The sequence below is a fragment of the Hylobates moloch genome, unplaced genomic scaffold, assembly GCF_009828535.3.
Source record: "Hylobates moloch isolate HMO894 unplaced genomic scaffold, HMol_V3 SCAFFOLD_14, whole genome shotgun sequence".
NCBI classification, from domain to species: Eukaryota; Metazoa; Chordata; class Mammalia; order Primates; family Hylobatidae; genus Hylobates; species Hylobates moloch.
Window position 1 is genome coordinate 93,015,417 of NW_026652289.1, and position 18,298 is coordinate 93,033,714.

At 35.4% G+C, this 18,298-nt stretch overlaps 1 protein-coding gene across 10 annotated transcripts in view; it reads right to left on the bottom strand.

Moving 5' to 3' along the window:
• CEP152 (centrosomal protein 152) overlaps nucleotides 1-18,298 on the bottom strand; it is a 146,430-nt gene that overhangs the window by 93,537 nt on the left and 34,595 nt on the right. For all 10 annotated transcript variants that reach the window (XR_009209595.1, XR_009209594.1, XR_009209597.1 and 7 more), the window contains exons 13-19: nucleotides 14,466-14,670; nucleotides 10,932-11,057; nucleotides 10,198-10,307; nucleotides 9,322-9,450; nucleotides 9,047-9,179; nucleotides 4,691-4,972; nucleotides 2,427-2,558 (exon numbers count right to left, since the gene is read on the bottom strand). Coding sequence is in view for 6 of the 10 variants with exons in the window: in XM_032175232.2 (XP_032031123.1) it covers nucleotides 2,427-2,558; nucleotides 4,691-4,972; nucleotides 9,047-9,179; nucleotides 9,322-9,450; nucleotides 10,198-10,307; nucleotides 10,932-11,057; nucleotides 14,466-14,670 (1,117 nt within the window). In the remaining 4 variants the exon portion in view is untranslated. The remainder of the gene's footprint in view (nucleotides 1-2,426; nucleotides 2,559-4,690; nucleotides 4,973-9,046; nucleotides 9,180-9,321; nucleotides 9,451-10,197; nucleotides 10,308-10,931; nucleotides 11,058-14,465; nucleotides 14,671-18,298) is intronic.

An 18,298-nucleotide genomic window follows, 5' to 3' on the forward strand; every position in this document is an offset into this window, starting at 1 on the left:
AAGGAACCCAGTATCTAAGGTGAGCTTTACAAAAGAATTCACTGCAAAATTCCTTTGCTACCAGCAGAATAATTCAGTAGTGATTTGAAACATGTTTAAATAGTGTTTTTAGAGAAAACAGGTCATGTTGCAATGGATGCCTGGAAGTCATTCCCAGGTGACTCGGATAGAGGTGATGGATTCCACGGAATTTGTATGACCTGCCCAACCTTACCAAAATGTGCTTTTTCTCATGTGAAGTTTTACAAAGAGAATTTGACAGCATTCATCAACTCAGTGGTTCCCAAGCTTTGCTGCACATTAGAATCACCTGAGGAGCTTTTAAAACTCCTGATGCCCAGGCCAGGGCCTATACAAAACAAAGTTTAAGGGTAGGGGCCAGGCAACAGTATTTTTTAAAGATCCTCAAGTTATTCCAATGTGCAGCAAAGTTTGGGAACCACTGAACCAACTTAACTACTTCTGAATTCTAAAAACCGGCTTCACACTGTCACAGATCTCAACTAATCACTCTAATCTTAAAATAACTCTATAGCCAGTGCTATGGAACTGGCCCTTTCTGGACCTCTTTTGATTTGCAGGAAGGATGCATAACATGTTGACATTATTTTTTGTAGCTGATATAATTATCTGGAATAGTGCTACTTACATCCAAGTGTAGTCCAAAGACCAGCTGGGAGCCTGTTAGAAATGCAAATTCCAGCCAGGTGCGGTGACTCCCACCTGTAATCCCAGCACTTTGGGAGGCCGAGGTGGGCAAGATCATCTGAGATCAGGAGTTCAAGACCAGCCTGGCCAACATGGTGAAACCTCACCTCCACTAAAAATACAAAAATTAGCCGGGCGAGGTAGCAGGCACCTGTAATCCCAGCTACTTGGGAGGCAGAGGCAGGAGAATCACTTGAACCCAGGAGGTGGAGGGTGCAGTGAGCTGAGATTGCGCCACTGCACTCAAGCCTGGGAAACACAGCAAGACTCCATCTCAAAAAAAAAAAAAAAAAAAAAAAAAAAAAAAAAAAAAAAAAAAAAAAAGGCAAATTCCCAGGACACCTTCCAGACCTACTATATCATTATCTCTAGGAGGAAAGCCCAGATAGCTACGCTTTACCAAACCCTGCAAGTGATTATCAGGCCTGCCGAAGTTTGAGAAGCAACAAAAACACTTTTCTCTCATTTCTATATGTCTGCCTTCACAAACATATAGCCTTCTATGTTCTTATGAAAAGATCTCTTGACCTGTTTCATTTTCTATATTTTACTCAACTTTACTATTCTACTTGACTTCTGAGCTCTGAGACACATATCCTTACAATCATATTGTTTCTTCTCTGTCTAAGTTTCCTTTCAAAATATTTCAGACATACTAAAAAGTATAAAGAATAATTTATCATGTTTTATCCATTTTCCTTATTTTTATTATCCCCTTTACTTTTTTACTACAAAAACAAAACATATTTCAACCTATTACTTTATCTTTGCTGTTGGATATGTTGCCTCGAAATTGAGTTGTTATTATGGTACAGATCTGAAATCTTCAATTTTCTTTTAATTTTTCTACACTTTTATTTAAAAATGTTTAACTCCTTCATTAACCTAGAGTTTATTGTGATACACGTTAGGTAAACTTAATTTTTCCAAAGTGTTACCTGGCTATCGTAAGACTATTATGAAATAATTCCTCATTCTCTTGTTTTTAAAACAATTTATTAAGTTTTTATTTATAGTAGGGCCTACCTCTGACATCTGTATTGCACTGAATTAAAATGAATTCTATTTTTGTGACTCAATACAGTCTGAGTTGTTGCTTTCTAATATATTCCATTATGTGTTAGGGCTTGACTATAATTTTTCCAGAACTTTAAAAAAATGTCTAGTCCTTTTATTTTTCCAAAAACATTTTATAGAATTACTTTTGTCAACTTCAAATACATTCAGTTTGTTGGCACTTTGATTAGAATTGGTTTAAACCAGTAATTAAGTTGGAAGAGTACACATGGTTGTAATATCTGTATTTTCCAGTCAAGAAACATGACAGTTCTGGAAAGGAGAACTGGCTATTTACCAACAAGAATGTTACAAGACTACTGACACAACAGAGAAGACAATCTTTAAGCATGTGAAAGGATATCGTATAGCTAATAATAAACAAATATACACCTGTTCTCAATTTCATCTAAAGATAGGGCAAGATAGAATGGGAGTTATTAAATAGTTTCTAAGTTATCCTCATAGGAAGAGACATTCTTTCTCTAAGAACAACTTGATGATGACAAGAACACTTGCTAGGCTTTGAGCTATTGCTTAACATGTATCAACATGTTTATCCTTCAACAATTCTATGAGTAGGTACAAATTCCAACGGCTGAGATAAGAGAAGGGGTCAGGCGAGACGGCCTCCTGAAGTTTCTTTGCCGAAGAGCTCTTACCCTTTTGTTCACAGAGGCCTCATGCTGTTCTTCCCACTTTTTCTGTTCTGCCCTCACAAGTGCTTGATACTCTGCAAGCTCAGGTAGTTCCCCCAGCCATCGCTGACGAGCATTTTGCACAGCTATTTCTACCTGTAGGACATTGCAAAAGAAACAGGTAAAGCGGACTATAAAATTTCAAAAAGACCCCATTTTCAAACAGCAATTATGATTTCCGTATTTTATACTGTATATCACTACATAATAAAGTCAAACTGACTTCAAGTACCCTACCTATCCCAAACAGCGGATTCTAATCCTTTTGTTGTAAACTTCCCATAGCATCCCATACAAATGCCACAGAGGAAGTGGGAATCTGTGAATGTTTGATGACCAGTACTATCTTAGAAAGTGTCATACGAAGTACCAATTACCATTTCCAACAACTCCTATTTATCCTGGGAAAAAGGAGAAGGCCTCCTGGAGGGCTGCTTGGTGTCAACTGCTGTCTAATCACTACACCCACCACCTTCCTGACTCCTCATGTTCTACACATGTGCATGCACACGTACAATGATATGGTTTAGAGCCCTATACCTGTGAACTTTCCTACTGTCGAGAATGAGTTTATACTAAAGAATGAGGGTGACACCTCTGAAGGGAAAAAATTAAGACTTGATTAATTATGAGGGTGACCTGGTTGTAAATCTGCTACCAGTTACCAGAAGATTATGTTAAATAATTTTACTTTATTCCTTTATTTTAAAATACACATAGATATGCAGATATACGTATATATACGTACATACACACAAAAGCAGGGTTGATATAAGAGGCTGTATTTCTTGTTAGAGTGCTAAATATGTCAATGTGTAAACTCTATCTATGTACAAACTCCAAGGAGTTAAGAAATGGGGAAAAGATAAAGCTCCTGTAGAAATTTACCTACTTAAAAAGTTATTATGAAACATTTCCTTTCTGCTGTATTATGCTATTTGTTTTAAGATTAATAATTTCATAAATACCAAAGCAGCACCTTTAAACTCAACTTTTTGTCTATGGAACGTTTTCTTAACTCTTCTGAAACCCCCTTCAGTAAACATTTCAGTAAACTAACTGAAGATATCCTTGGCACCATTACATACATTTGCCTGTATTTCCAGACTTTAAGGGTGCCCTGTAAAATCATGTAAAACAATGTAACAAATAAGCAGAATTTCAAGTATTTATCAAAAGCAGAGCGTATTTTCAAAAACTTTACATTGAGTGCTATTTTGTTTAAGAGTTTATAATAAGTAATAAAATTAAAATGATAAATACATAATAGATGTATCAAAGTCCAGGGAACTCTTGAGGCTAGAAACCCTGTCAGGTAGTCTGCGAGGTCAAAACTTTTTCCAAAATAATATTAAGACACTGTTTTATTGCTGTTCTCTCATGCATAAACAGCACAGTTCTCCAAAAGCTGCATTCTATGATCATGTCATTGTTCTGACAGCCAGTGGAATGTGTGCTTGGGTATTCTTGTTTTTTAAAAATTTCTCAGATTTATTTTCCAATAGTGCAAATATAACCCATATAAAAAGAAGCTCCTTAGAGTCCCCAGTTTTTAAAATTGTAAAGGAGTCCTGGGACCAAAAATTTTGAGAATCACTGTAATAGGTAAGAGAGATATAACAGATAACTCATCTTTAGTCTGCTATAATAGGTTGTACTTTTCTCAGTATGACATTTCTTTCAAATCAAGTAATTGTGTCAGTTAAAAGCTAGTTTTGTGAGTGCCTCAAAGGAAAGGTATTGGCACCACTTTTGGGCAGCTGATGGGAATGATAGACAAAGTTCCATTTAAGGGCATGCCTGCAGATCCAGCTACATCAAGTCTCAACACAAATGTTGTTAAATAGCTTATATGCTCAGGTTTACTTATCTATAACCACCTTAATGGAATATTTTCTATAAAATTAGATATGATTCATAATTAAACGGTGATTCATTCAGACGTAAAAAGCACCCTCTTTAACCTCAGGCATCTTAATGCTTAGACTAATCTCAAAGGAGCAAATATTTTGTAAACCGAAAGAATATACAGAAAAACCGAGGGGTGACAGCCTTCTGACAGAAATATTAGGAAGAAAAATTTAGGAACATGACAGGTTTTCTATCCTAGAAATGCACAAAATCTTAAAAGTATAAAGTTATGAACGAGTTCAATGATAGCATTTTACGGGTTTTCATTAAGAGACAGGCAGTTCCAATAAATTTACTAGAATAAACCTGCCTTTTACCTGTTTGGTAATATTTTCACAATGTTTGAGTTCCAATTCAGTTTCGAGTTTCTTCATAGCCCCCTTGATGGCTATGTCCTTCTCTTGCTCTAAGTTTTGCTGGATTGTGTGCTTCTGCTCTTCTATCATGATTGCCATCTCTTTCTTGGAAATAACATCACTGGTGGTTACTTGGTCAGTTTGGCTGCCACAATCTGAGGTCTTCTTTTTCACTGCCTTTATAGTTTGATCCAGCTTAGACTGCCACTCCTTTTCAAGCTGTTGAATGAGTTTTTCTTTGATCTGTTTTCAGAAGAAAAATCATAGGAGAAGAAAAATTTTCAAATAAGTAAAAACTAGAATTAAAGGCTAGCCAGAAAAGCAACCACAGCTGTTTGAAAACCATCTAGATATTGTTGTAGTAATTGTAAAAGGTTTAGAAATTTAGTCAATTAAAATACACTCTCGAGTAAAACTTGAAAGTTCCTCTTTGAACTTAACTATATGACAAAAATCACATGAAAGATTTAAGTATGTTGTGTAAAGTCAGGATATCTTGCTCTCAATATGCAACCTTCTGGATTCTTTCCTATTGCCACTACAAAGACGGCAGGATTTAAAAAAATTAAAAAATGACAGTTAATGTGTCTTGCCATCAACACCATGCTCTCCACAAAGGACGGAGTAAATCTAATTAACGAACCAAAACCTGAACAATCTAAAAAATAGTTTTACTCACTTGAACACATTAGAATCTTATTTGTTATAATGTTAAATTTTACTAAGTAGACTACATTCAAAAGGGAGGCAGTATTATCGGAAGAACATCTTAATGATTTTTCCACTTTAACAGTACAGTGAGGTGGAGCTAAACACAGTCTTAGGCAAAACTATGAAACAGCACAATTTGGTTTTCCCTTTTTCTGTTCACCACCTGGGTATCTGAAGTTCTCCAACTGTTTCCCTGGCTACCAGATGAATAGCAATTAATAGCCATTTTGGAGATAAAAGAATCTAGTTGAGGCCAGGTGCAGTGGCTCATGCCTGTAATCCCAGCACTTTGGGAGGCTGAGGCAGGCGGATCACCTGAGGTCAGGAGTTCAACCCCAGCCTGGCCAACGTGGCGAAACCCCACCTCTACTAAAAATATAAAAATTAGCTGGGTGTGGGGGCGCTTGCCTGTAATCCCAGCTACTCAGGAGGCTGAGGCAGGAGAATCACTTGAACCCAGGAGGTGGAGGTTGCAGTGAGCCGAGATCACACCACTGCACTCCAGCCTGGAGACAGAGCAAGGCTCCGTCTCAAAAAAGGAAAAAAAAAAAATTTAGTTTAAATAAGCTTGAGAATTTTCTTTTTGTTTTCATTTCTAAATAAGCTTTTAGGATCATACTTTGCTCCCTAACTTGCTAGGGAACTATTAGCATTTCCTAATCTCATTTGCTATTTAAGTAATAGAGGTAACAAATTATGTGCTTCCGAGACTGCCCATTACTTCTTTGTTTCTAATCCATGATATGGCTTATTTATTTGTTATAAATATTAGTCTAGAGTTATAATCATTCCACAATATGAAATCAGATCATGGTTTCATTTTGAGGAATCAAAGAAGTGCCCATAAAACTTGTTATATCCTGAGTTGGGTCAAAAAGTCAAGAGGTGGCTAAATTCCTAAAAATAAAACTGGTGTGGTAACTGCTAATAGCTCAATTCCGAAAGGTAAAATGGGTGATTATGTAAGTGCCTGGCAAATAAAAATTACGTATCTTGTTCAGGAAGAATTGTCTTCTGAAGTTAGTACCCACATTTTAAAAATGTGGTGACCAGAAAGAAATTTTAATCCACACCTCTTTCTGTTCCTTATCCCAATGTGCTTTCGCTAAGATCATTTCACTTTCAACTTGCTGTTTAATATCAGTTTCTTGATCTTTCAGCCACTTGCTCTTTTCCATCATAAGTGTATCTTGGTACTTTTTTCAAGTTCCACCTGCAGTTTGCTTACATATTCTTCTCTTTCCTCCAATAGCTGTCTCTTTAAACAAAATTCAAATAGACATCTCTCTACAACACTAACAGTCTCCAAGTTAAAACATATGAACTTGTTGTGCATGGCTTGGATAGCAAAAAAATCCCTCTAACTTCTAAAATGCACCTACCTAACTCATATTACAATTGTATAAATAAGCCTTAATGTGTATAGAAACGGCATCAGGAATGGGAATGTTGACCATCTTTGCCTTGTCTGCAAATTCAGAGGCTTCACTGATTACTACCCAACCTGAAGGATTCTGTGTATATGACTTTTTCCCCCTTTCTCTCAATGAGCCAGGTTAACATGTGAGGAAAGTTCTGTGTGCTACTAAAAGCTTTAAAACTTGGAATTGAGCTCCTATTTAACCTGCAACCTGACTCAGCAAGTGTTTCAGAAAACAATGCATGAAACATAAAAAAACACCTTTTAACTCTTATTGTTGCCTGACTCATATATTCTGTATCCAGGTTAAGTTCTCTACCTAAAGCTAAGCTGCAGTAAAATGGCTTATGTCCTGCATGGAAGAGCTACCCCAAAAGTGCCCTCACTTGTTCTAGAGTTTAATAAGATTCTCCCATCGTGTATGTGAAACATTTCCTTTAAAAACAAAAAAAAAAGGTGTATTTTTGCCTACTTCTGAAGAGTGTGAGAAGATTAGATAGTCTCCTAAATATAAAGATGTTTCAGTTCTGACTGGCTTATACTACTAAGGGCTTATATAATTCTATAGTAAAAAACTAATGAATTCCCAGAGAGGGAAGAAATTAAACTTCTAATGCTTTAAGTACACTGGCCCTTTAAGTGAGGGGTGGGCTTGGAGGAGGAGTGTAACCACAAAAGGATAGCAAAAGGGAGCATTTTAGGGTGATAAAACTGTTCTGTATCCTGATAAACCTATAAACGTGTTAAAGGTTTATAGAACTATACGCCCAGTAGTGGGAGGAAGTCAATTTTACTGTATAACAATTAATTTTTTTTTTTAATTATACTTTAAGTTTTGGGACACACGTGCAAAATTTAACCTCTAAGTTTGGTTTTTTTGAAGGATCAAATAGCAGTTTAACTTTTCTTCTTGGACTTGTGTACAAACACTCATGAGCCAAAATATCAGTCAGTAGCAGATATTAATTGTAACTGACCCATTACATGAGATCAAATTTTATAGTCAAATTGATTCTATTAAAAGTATCAGAAAACATTCCTGAAATGACCCCTTTGAGAAAATTCCTCTTATGTTCTTGCCAATTTTTATACATATAGAAGAATCACACTAGTGATTTCCCTATTTTCATTTTTAAAACATTACTGAAAGCTAAGTCCTCAATTTCAAGGTAATATAAGATCTTTTCTCTCTCACTTTTATACTGCCATCCCTACCTAAAACAGCTCCCTTTAGAAGTTCTTTTTCCACTAGATGATATGTATACATGGCACGTTTTTCACCATATTGATCTATTCAACAGTAATCAAGATATTGAATGAACTGAATTCCTTGCCTGCTCTTTAGTATTCTTTTTCAGTGTGTGGCAGGAATAGCTTTGCTTTAACATAACTTATTCAAAAACCTCTGTATAGAACACTTATTTAAGCATTTCAAAATATCTTCTAATCTTGAGGCAGACAGCTTTCAAACTGTGGTTTAAAGTGTGAAGGACAGTCAGGCCTGTTAAGGCGCTGGGCCAGGACAGGGAAGAAAAGAGGAGGTGTGACTGTTTACATGTGATTTTACTCCTGGACACTCACCAAGGGTGACTCAGAAGAATCGGGCAGAGTTGGAGAATCTACTCTAGCCCCTCCAGCTTCCCTGAAGGAGGTCATACGAAGATGCTGACCTTGCTGTCCATATCCTCCGCATCATCACTTTCCCTACCACGAGACCAACATTCAAATTCCTACTCTTCTCCCCAGAAGAATAAAATGACAATGAGGTAGTGAGAAAGAAATGGATCCAAGAAAAAGGGCTCGGAAGGAATGCTCCGTGCAGTGCTCACAGGACTACATAGGGTTTCCTGAATAGTCAACACTGAAAATGAGGATCTGTGATTTTCAGATTTAAAGTGACACTGATGCTTTTTTTTTTTTTTTTTTTTTTGCCCTTTAGAATAAATCTTCAAGAAAAAAATCACTTTCTCCTATCTATATGCCATTGTACACTAAGGTTTTAACAATCATTTCGGTATTTACTGTATTTTATTTGTGAGCTATGTGAGTGTGATACAGCCAAAAGTAAAGAGAACCTATGAATACCTTCCCCATACACTTCTCTAGAACAAATGTATTCGTTTAAATGATAATACTGAGGCTTGAAGAGTGAAAGGATGTCGATACAACATAAACTTGTACTGTACCTTCTCCTGAGTCTGTTGCTCCTTTTCAATGGTCTTCCTGAGAGTCGATTCTAGATTATCCTTCTCTCTGCACACTTCTAGGTAACATTCCTGCACAGCAGTCATCTCCTTATTCAACTTATCCAACTCAGACCTTGGATATACAAAACCAGCAACTAAATGATTTAACCACAAAAAAATACAAGAGCTGCATAACAAACAATTTTCCTCTAAATTATGGAATAGGGGAATGTAGTCTCTACAGCTTAAAAGGCAGCTAAACTCTTTATTCTCACCTCAGTTGCAAATGAGTTCTCTCATAAGCCTCAAAGAGCTGCTGCTTCTCCAAAGCATGCTTTGCTAATAGGCTTTCACGTATTTGAGTTTTCACGGCTTCATGGTGCTGCTGATAAGTCTTCTCACACCTGGAAACAGAGCGGAATCAAAGGCAATGCCCAGTCTCACTATAAACACCAAAATGAATTGGCTTCCTTCCTTCCTCCTCACCTCTTCCCTCTAATGCAAATTATAATTGAGGTCAGATTACTTTTCCCCAACTGAAAGTGGTAATAATTAATTAATAACTAACAATCTTATGAGAATTTTCAAAATTTTCTTTCTTCAAATGTTTCTAGAGAACAGTTAGAAACTTGGATGTGAGACTGCCCCAGTCCTTCAAATAGAGATAGTAATCTATGTTGAGGACTTCTGTTTATAAAAAATTAATGGCAATAATTGAGGGTGTGGCTCCAAAATTTCAAGTCATCTATATTAAACACAAATACTAGCAGTCCCCAACTCACAAGTAAGTTATGTTCCAGAAGTCTGTTTCCAAGTTTATGATTTGGTATTTGGAAGACATATTCCCTCTTACAGACTTTTTTCTTTATAAAGAATAGTTTCCCAGATGAGTTAAAAAAATATTAAGCTATACTATTTCAGTGAACTACAGTTTCAATGATACCACAGAACCCAACTCACTACATAACACTGTTTCTATGGAAAATGTGTTTCGAATTCTAATTTGAGAAGCCAGGGACTCTGCCAATCCAAGGTCTCAACAGGGTAGAATTCACTCAATCATTTTGAATCTTTTTGTCACAGGGAAGGGCAGGGACTTAGAGGGGAAGGGTACCCAGGAGACAGTCGTCAGACATCTATATAGACCTTACCTATCCACAGCTTCTTGTTTGTCATGGTCAAAATCTTGTACCATTTGTCTCATTTGATTACATAAGTCTTGATTTGTATTTCTCAGTTTTTCTTCAGTTTCTTTAAGTTCCTAGACACGAAAGAATATACTTAGTACTTAGAGAAAATAAACATTTTCACTGATTAATTTTATCTTATTTTTTAATAGTTTCTATGCTTTCTCTCTCCCCTATAACAATATTTGATATATTATTTTTACAATGCTGCAAAAGAAAAAGTCTCTTCACACTTTGATAAGAACACAGATTCATTTATTTGACAAGTAGCTTTCTGACAGGACTAAACGTGTAAGTTTTGTATTTACTTTGAAATACATAAAATGAAAATATTTAACCAGAGAAGTATTGGCTAGCTGATGCCTTAAAATAAGTCTCAGAATTCAATAATCTTCAGCAACCATCTAAATAAGCAAAGTTTTACTTCTGGGTCAAGAGCTGGCTAAGGAGGAAAGAATACCTCTGTCAGCCATGTTACCATAGAGAAAGAGAACTGGAACTACACTAACTTACCTTCCAATGAAACTAATAACCAACAGTTCACTAGTAAAGGGAAATAACTGGAACTCAGAATCACCTACTAATATACTTGTCTACTAACTCACATTGCCTCTTTATTTGCAAAAACTCTATTATATCCTTTGTATTTAATGAGGAAATAAAAATTCTCATAAAATATAAAAAATATTTTTAATCACCTGATTTTGTTGTTGTAAAACTTGAATTTCATTTTTAAGCAGCAGAATATCATCTCTGACAATATCAGAAGTAGAAGACTCAGGCCATAATTGATGCTTTGGTTTTTCTAAGGTATCTGTTTTAGTCTGAATATTAAAAAGTCAAAAGTTTTTCAAGTTTTAAAAAATTCTGTTTCACTTTGAAATAATTCCATACTTAAAAAAAATTGCAAACAGTACAAATAATCTCCATATAGCTTTTACTCATCTTCCCCCAATATAACTATAGCACAATGATCAAAACTAGTAAATTAACACAGATGCAATACTATCAAGTAATCTACAGACCTTATACAAATGTCTCCAATTTGCCCCAAATGTCTGTTTTCTGGTCCAAGCATCAAATCCATGATTCTGAGTGGCATTTAGTTGTCATGTTTCATTAGTCTCCTCCAATCTAGGACAGCTCTTCAGTCTTTCAAACCCATGATGTTTTCTAAGACTACTAAACCGTTATTTTGTAGGATGTTCCTCAATTTGGAGTTTTTAGGTTTATTAAAATCAGGTTATGCATCTTTGGCATGCATGTCAAGAACTGATATGTGCTCTCTGCAGGAGACACACGATATCACTACGTCTCACCACTGGTAATACTTCAATTGAAGGTGGGATCTGTCATCTCCATTGTAAACTTACTATTTTTTGTTTTACAATAAATGATAAGTTATCTTACAGGATACTTTGAGACAATGCAAATATCCTATTTCTCATCATATGTTCTCCGACTAAGATCAAGCATTTATCCTATTTCTGTATGTATTCATTTATGTCAGCATTCACTCATGGACATATATTTTATTCAATACATACAATTTTTAAGACTCATGATAGACTTTTTGGCGAATTGCTTTCCAGAAATGCCATCCAAATGTATACTGTCAGGTAGTACATGGGTCTGCCCATCTCTCTTTGCCTCCAATGGCAGTGATTATCTTTAAATAATTATCTTTGATGGGAAAAGAATATCTAACAATTGCTTTTATTTGTATTTCTTGTGTCACCACCAAAGTGGAACCTCTTATATACCTTCACTGTTCATTTGTTTTTCCATCTTCCCAGATTTATCTGTTTATATAACTTTGCATATTTTCCTCTTACTGAGTGTTTTCCTTACCTACTTTTCTTTTTGTTCATTGATGGGGGTTACAAAGATTTTAAAAATATATCTACTCCATTCACTTGTTGTGTACCTGGACTCTGAGCTCTTTGCCACAACACAGTGGCTCATCCCTGTAATCCGAGCACTTTGGGAGGTGGAGGTGGGCAGATCACTTGAGCCCATGGCTGAAGTAACTTTGAGAAAAATCAGAGTTTAGATATAGACTACCGAGAATTCACTACGGCAACAGAGTAGCTGGACAAAAAGAAGACTCAAAGATGAGATAGTTATTCCTTCGATCTATTGATCAACCAGACTACAGAGGGAAATGGAAAGGCTAAAAAACAGCACAATACATGACCACTATCAACTGCTACACATGATAAAGTGTATCTGTATAGCAAATGCCATTAGCAACTTTAATATAGAACAAAGAAAGCACCAAGATATCTGAGCTAAGGTTCAGACTCAAAATCAGGTTTCTAGTATCCTAAATCTTAGAGCACTCCCACCAAAATGCTTAAACTAATAAACTCTAATGTCTTAATACAAATTGAGAAACAAGCTTTCATTCCCATCCTTTTAAAGAAATGTAGGGCAACAATGAAAACAGCTTGATTTAAAGATGTTAAATGAGCAGGGGGCAGGGCGGGGAAGAGTCTCTCTCATTTGTTGTTAATATTAAAATCTATGTTTTAGTCATCAAATGTAGTTAGAAGAGGGAATCAGACTGGAAAAGATCTTGATAGCAAAAACACTGTTTTTCCAAAATATAAATTAGCCACAATTAAAATTCCACAATAATTAGCACAGAACATTATACGTACTTTAGCAGAACTGTTCTAATGAACACAACTCTTAGTTTAAAAGAATAGGAGATAAAACAGTACTAAAGAAGGAAGTAAACAATTATCTCCACCCAGGAGGAAAAGGAGTACACTACCCACATTCCTTTTCCCTCTTCTTTTCCTTTTCTTAGTTATTAGGTGTTTTATATATTATTTTCTATTGGGAGTATAGATGGCTGACAATTTGTGAAATATAGAAGGGTAAAAAAAAGGATCTATAAAGGAGAGCAGCCCTAAAGATCTCTGTGATAGCATGATCTTACAGAAATATCTTTGACTTATTAGTCATGTGTTTAGTTTCAATTTGTCTGAAATTGGCTCTGTAAACTCAAGTGTCACAAAGTGCTCCAGCTTCATTTTCTGAACTGAAGAATACAGAGGTGGATTTCAATGACTGACATAACCAGATTTTGCGCCTTTCCCATCTGTACCACCACCACTATGTAATATCTGTACCATCATCACTATATAATTAATGTCCTCATATAGAAAGACTTTTGTTGTAAGAACACGGACCAGGAAAATCTCATAGAAAATACTAAAGGATTTCTATGGAGGATTTATTTTAACTAGATTTTAGAGCACTGTTGGTAAAAGCCAATCTTAAAGAAATGCAGATTCCTTGTTACAGAGAATACTTCCTTGTACTTATAGTAAAGGAATTTTACCTAATTGGTATCTCAATTACTAGGTGCCAAGAGTAACCAGAAAAAACATACAGATGCTTTTCAACTTACAATGGGTTTATCGCCTAATAAAACCATTGTAAGTTGAAAATATCATTAAGTCAAAAATGCATTTAATGCATCTAACCTATTAAAACCATAGCTTAGCCTGGCATACCTTAAATGTGCTCAGAACACTTACAATAGCCTACAGTTGGGCAAAATCATGTAATGCAAAGCTTCTTTTATAATCAACTGTTGAATATCTCATGAAATTTATTGAACACTGTACTGAAAGTGAAAAACAGAACTGTTTTACAGGTACTTGAAATATGGCTTCTACTGGATGCATATAACTTTTCCACCACTGTAAAGTCTAAAAATTGTAAGTCAAACCATCCTAAGTCGGGGACTGTCAGTATCCCTTTAAAAATGGTATTTCCTTCTTTAAACTTTACTTTTAAAAATGTCAAACTCCTGAAAGCCAAAGGTTTATTAATTTAAAAAAGTGTAAAAGGTCTGGATGTGGTGATTCACATCTGCAATCCAACACCTTGAGAGGTTGAGGTGGGAGGATTGCTTGAGCTCAGGAGTTTGAGACCAGCCTGGGCAACATTGTGGGAACCTGTCTCTACAAAAAATTTAAAAATTAGCCGGGCATAGTGGAGTATGCCTGTGGTCCCAGCTACTCAGGAGGCTGAGGCGGGAGCATCGCTTTAGCCTGGGAGGTTGAGGCTACAGGGAGCCATGTTTCCACCACTGCCCTCCAGCCTGGGAGACAGAGTGAGGCCCTGTCTCAAAAAAAAAAAAAAAAAAAAAATGTAAAAGTTTTCTTTGTTGAGCCTTTTAAAAATGGTTTTTTAACTCTATAGGCTTTACAGACCTCAACCTCAAGGCTTTTTTCATCCTTCTTCACTTGGTGGAGATCTTCAATTTTCTTATGACAGTCTTTGAGGTCATTTTGTAACTGAGACACCAGACGACGCTTCATTGAGTTGCTACCCAGCAAACGCTGTACTTCTGCCTTTAACTTCAGAATGAACTCATCTTTTGAAAGCTCTTCATTTGGGTCTTCTTGTTGTACAATGCTAATGGAGAAATTGTGATTTTTAACATTAAATCAAGTAATAAATCGGACATGGTTATTCCCTAAAAGCACTGACCACAGTGGTGAACATGTTTTGTCACCTATACAATTATATACTAGTATTTCAAAACAATTTTAAATGTTGTCATACACAAGGATTATCACCTTTGCCATATCTCTATATACAGAAATACGTTTATTCACAGGAAGAGCCTTCTCAAGCTTAGTCCTGCTGCTCACTGTAAGTAGCTTAGAAATGTGAACTTTGACATAATTTACATTTCTGCTATTGGAAAATTGCATGCTGTATATACATGCCCTTTATGACTCTAATGGAAAAAACATAAATATTAAGGAAGAAAAGAATACTAAACACTAGCCATCCTAACCAACAATTTCTGTTATTTTTTTCAACTTACTAAAACACAAGTCTGGGTGAATATCTGAGTAACTAGAAAAACACAAAAATAAAACCATGCTAATTTAAACCCAATTTTAGTTTCAATAAATTTAAAGATTGAGAGATTATCTGCTTCCTTGCCGTAATGAATTAACAAGACTAACTTTATCTTCCTTCTTAAAAAACTAGCCAACCAAATAAAGCAAATAAAATAATAGTTTTCAATCACTAGACAACAGGCAGCACAGGCCAGGGATTCCTGAGAAAAGGAAAACAAACAAGGTGAGCTCTAAGATTACCTCAGCTTTCTGCCTGGAGAGTGTCCAGGCCATACCACAGGGAGGTGAAACCCAAACAGAGCCCAGTAATCTCACTGAGTTTCAGAGAAAGAATTCAGAGTTTGGGGAGGCCAGAGTGGCTAGAATATGAAGGGAAGAAATACTGGGGAAAAAGAAGCTGCACAAAAAAAGAGCTCTGGAGATCTATTGTCTATGTGTAGCTAGGGAAAAAAACACAGGAAATGAATAAGGCTGGGAATATGTGGTGTTTCAATGAGCCATAATGCAAAGACTTCCTAATTTAAAGGGCATCAAATAATACCTTAGTAGTGGGGCTAAATTAGCCCCAGATTAAAGCCTTTTCTAAACCTGATGTAGTAAAGCCTATAAAGAAAGCTTTGAAAGGATCAAACCGATTCCAAGTAACTTGTGTGTCACAGAAAAAGTACAACAGTATTTTTAAAAATACAGTAATATCCAGCATCCAAAACAAAATTCAGAATGTCTAGCATTCAATCAAAATTTATCAGGCATACAAAGAAGTAGGAAAAAAATATGAACCACACCAGGAGAAAAACCAATCAATAGAAACTAACCCATCAATGACACAGACAATAGAATTAATATATTTCATATGTTCTAGAAGGTTAAGGAAGATATGAACATGTGAAGGAAAATGGAAGATATAGAAAAGACCCAAATTAAACTTATAGAAAAAATTATAATATCTGAAATGTAAAATATACTGGATGGGGTTAATAGCATATTTAAAACTGCAGAAGAAAAGACCAGTGAATATATAGATATAGCAATAAAACTATAAAATTAAAAACAAAGAGAAAAAGGACTAAAACAGAAGTACACAGAACATATTACATTTTCCAACATGTGTAACTGAAGTCCCAGAAGAGGAGAGGGATGGAAAACGTATTTGAAAAAATAATGGCCAAATTTTTCCTAATTTGATGAAAATGAAAACCCCACAAAACCCAGAAGTTTGGTGAATCTCAAGCAGAAGAAACACAAAGAAAACCAGCATACATCACATCAATGTCAGATTGCTGAAACCCAGTGATAAAAAGAGAATGTAGGAAGACTCCTGGAGAGAAGAGAACAAGAGAAAGGAATCCTGAATTCTGTGTATAAATCTGTACAAGCCTCAGTCTAAGCCCTGAACTATGCATGTACAGGGCAACCCCCAAACCAGCATATCAAAGATTTTAAAAACTTAACTGAAATTTAAACCACACATTCAAGTCTCACAATGACTAACCCCCAAGGGATGCATACACAGGTTGGATTCAAAGCAATGTGGCAAAGGCTTGGAGAACCGAACTGAGATTTAAAACACTCATACAAATTCACAATGTCTAGTATATAATCTAAAATTACTTGACATGCAACTAACCAGAAAAATGTGGCCAGTTCTTAAGACAATCAACAAATGATCCAAATGCTGGAACTGTCACTACAAGAGTTTTATAAGTTTAAAGTAGCTATTATATCTCTGCTTTATGAAGTAAAGAAAAAGATACCTGAAGTGAATGAAAAAACAGGAATTCTTAACAGAGAAAGAAAAGTGATATAAGAACAAAATAGGAATGTTATTAAGTAAACAAAAGTTAAAAAAAAAAACCACAAAACCTTCACTAGATAGGCTCAATAGAGTATAGAGGACAAGAAAAAAAGGAGTGAACCTGAAAATAGTCCAGTAGCAATTATGCAAAATAAAAAGGGAAAAACTATAGAAAAAAATGAACAGAGCCTCAAGAAACTGTAGTATAATATCAAAAAATCTAACATACATGTAACTGGAGACCCACAAGGAGAGAACAAAGACACAGAGACAGAAAAGGTATTTAAGGAAATTAATGGCTGACATTTTCACAAATTTAGTGAAAGACATAATAAATTTATATATTCAAGAAGCTCAGAGAACCCAAAATGAGATAAACTAAAAGAAAAACACACCTAAACATATCATAATCAAAGTACCAAAAATTAAGGAAAGAATTCTTAAAGCAGCAAGAGAAAAAACTACATTACTGACAGAAACACTAATTCAAATAACAATGAATTTCTTCACAGAAACCATTGAGTCCAGAGAGAGTGGACCAACATAGCTTTAATGTGCTGAAATAGAAGAACAATTGGTCAGGAATTGTATAATAAATATAAGGATATTTTCATAAAAGGAAACAGACTGGCAGCAGCGGACATGCTTGAGAAGAAATGGTAAAGAAAATTCACAGAAGATCATATTATACGATTCTATTTATATGAAATGCACAGAGCAGTCAAATCCATAGAGACAGGAAGTAGATTAGTAGATTAGTTGTCTGGAGCTGTGGAGGCAGGAAGAGGTAATGGGAATGACTGGTAATAGGCATGGAGTTTCTTTGTGGGGATGTTGAAATGCTCTAAAATTAGGTGTGGTGATGACTGCACAGTTCTCTGAATATACGGAAAACCACTGAGCTGTATTCTTTAAGTGGGTGGCTTTTATGGTATGTGAAATAATATCTCAATAAAACAGTAAAAAAAAAAAAAAAAAAAAGAAAAAGAAACCCAAACACCTTATGAGTTTCCTTTATATGAAGGCAAATCTAATAATCCATAGTACTTAGGTGTGAATAACTGGGTATTAAAAAGATAAGGGAAAAAAAAGCGGAAAATGATTGCCCTAATAGATAAGATAGTAGTTAGCCTCAAGGTTACAATAACAAAGAATATGGGCAGCTTGTGGCAATATTTACTTCTTGACCTGGGTGGTAGTCCCACGAATATTCACTTTCAAATAATTCATTAAGCTATATATTTATGTTCCATGTTCTTTATATGGTATATTTCACAATTTGAAAGATTTAAAAATCAAAATAAAACTATAGAAAGTACTAGAGAAATACCTTATTTTTAAATATCAAGAAACCATAAATGAAAACAGTGACAGA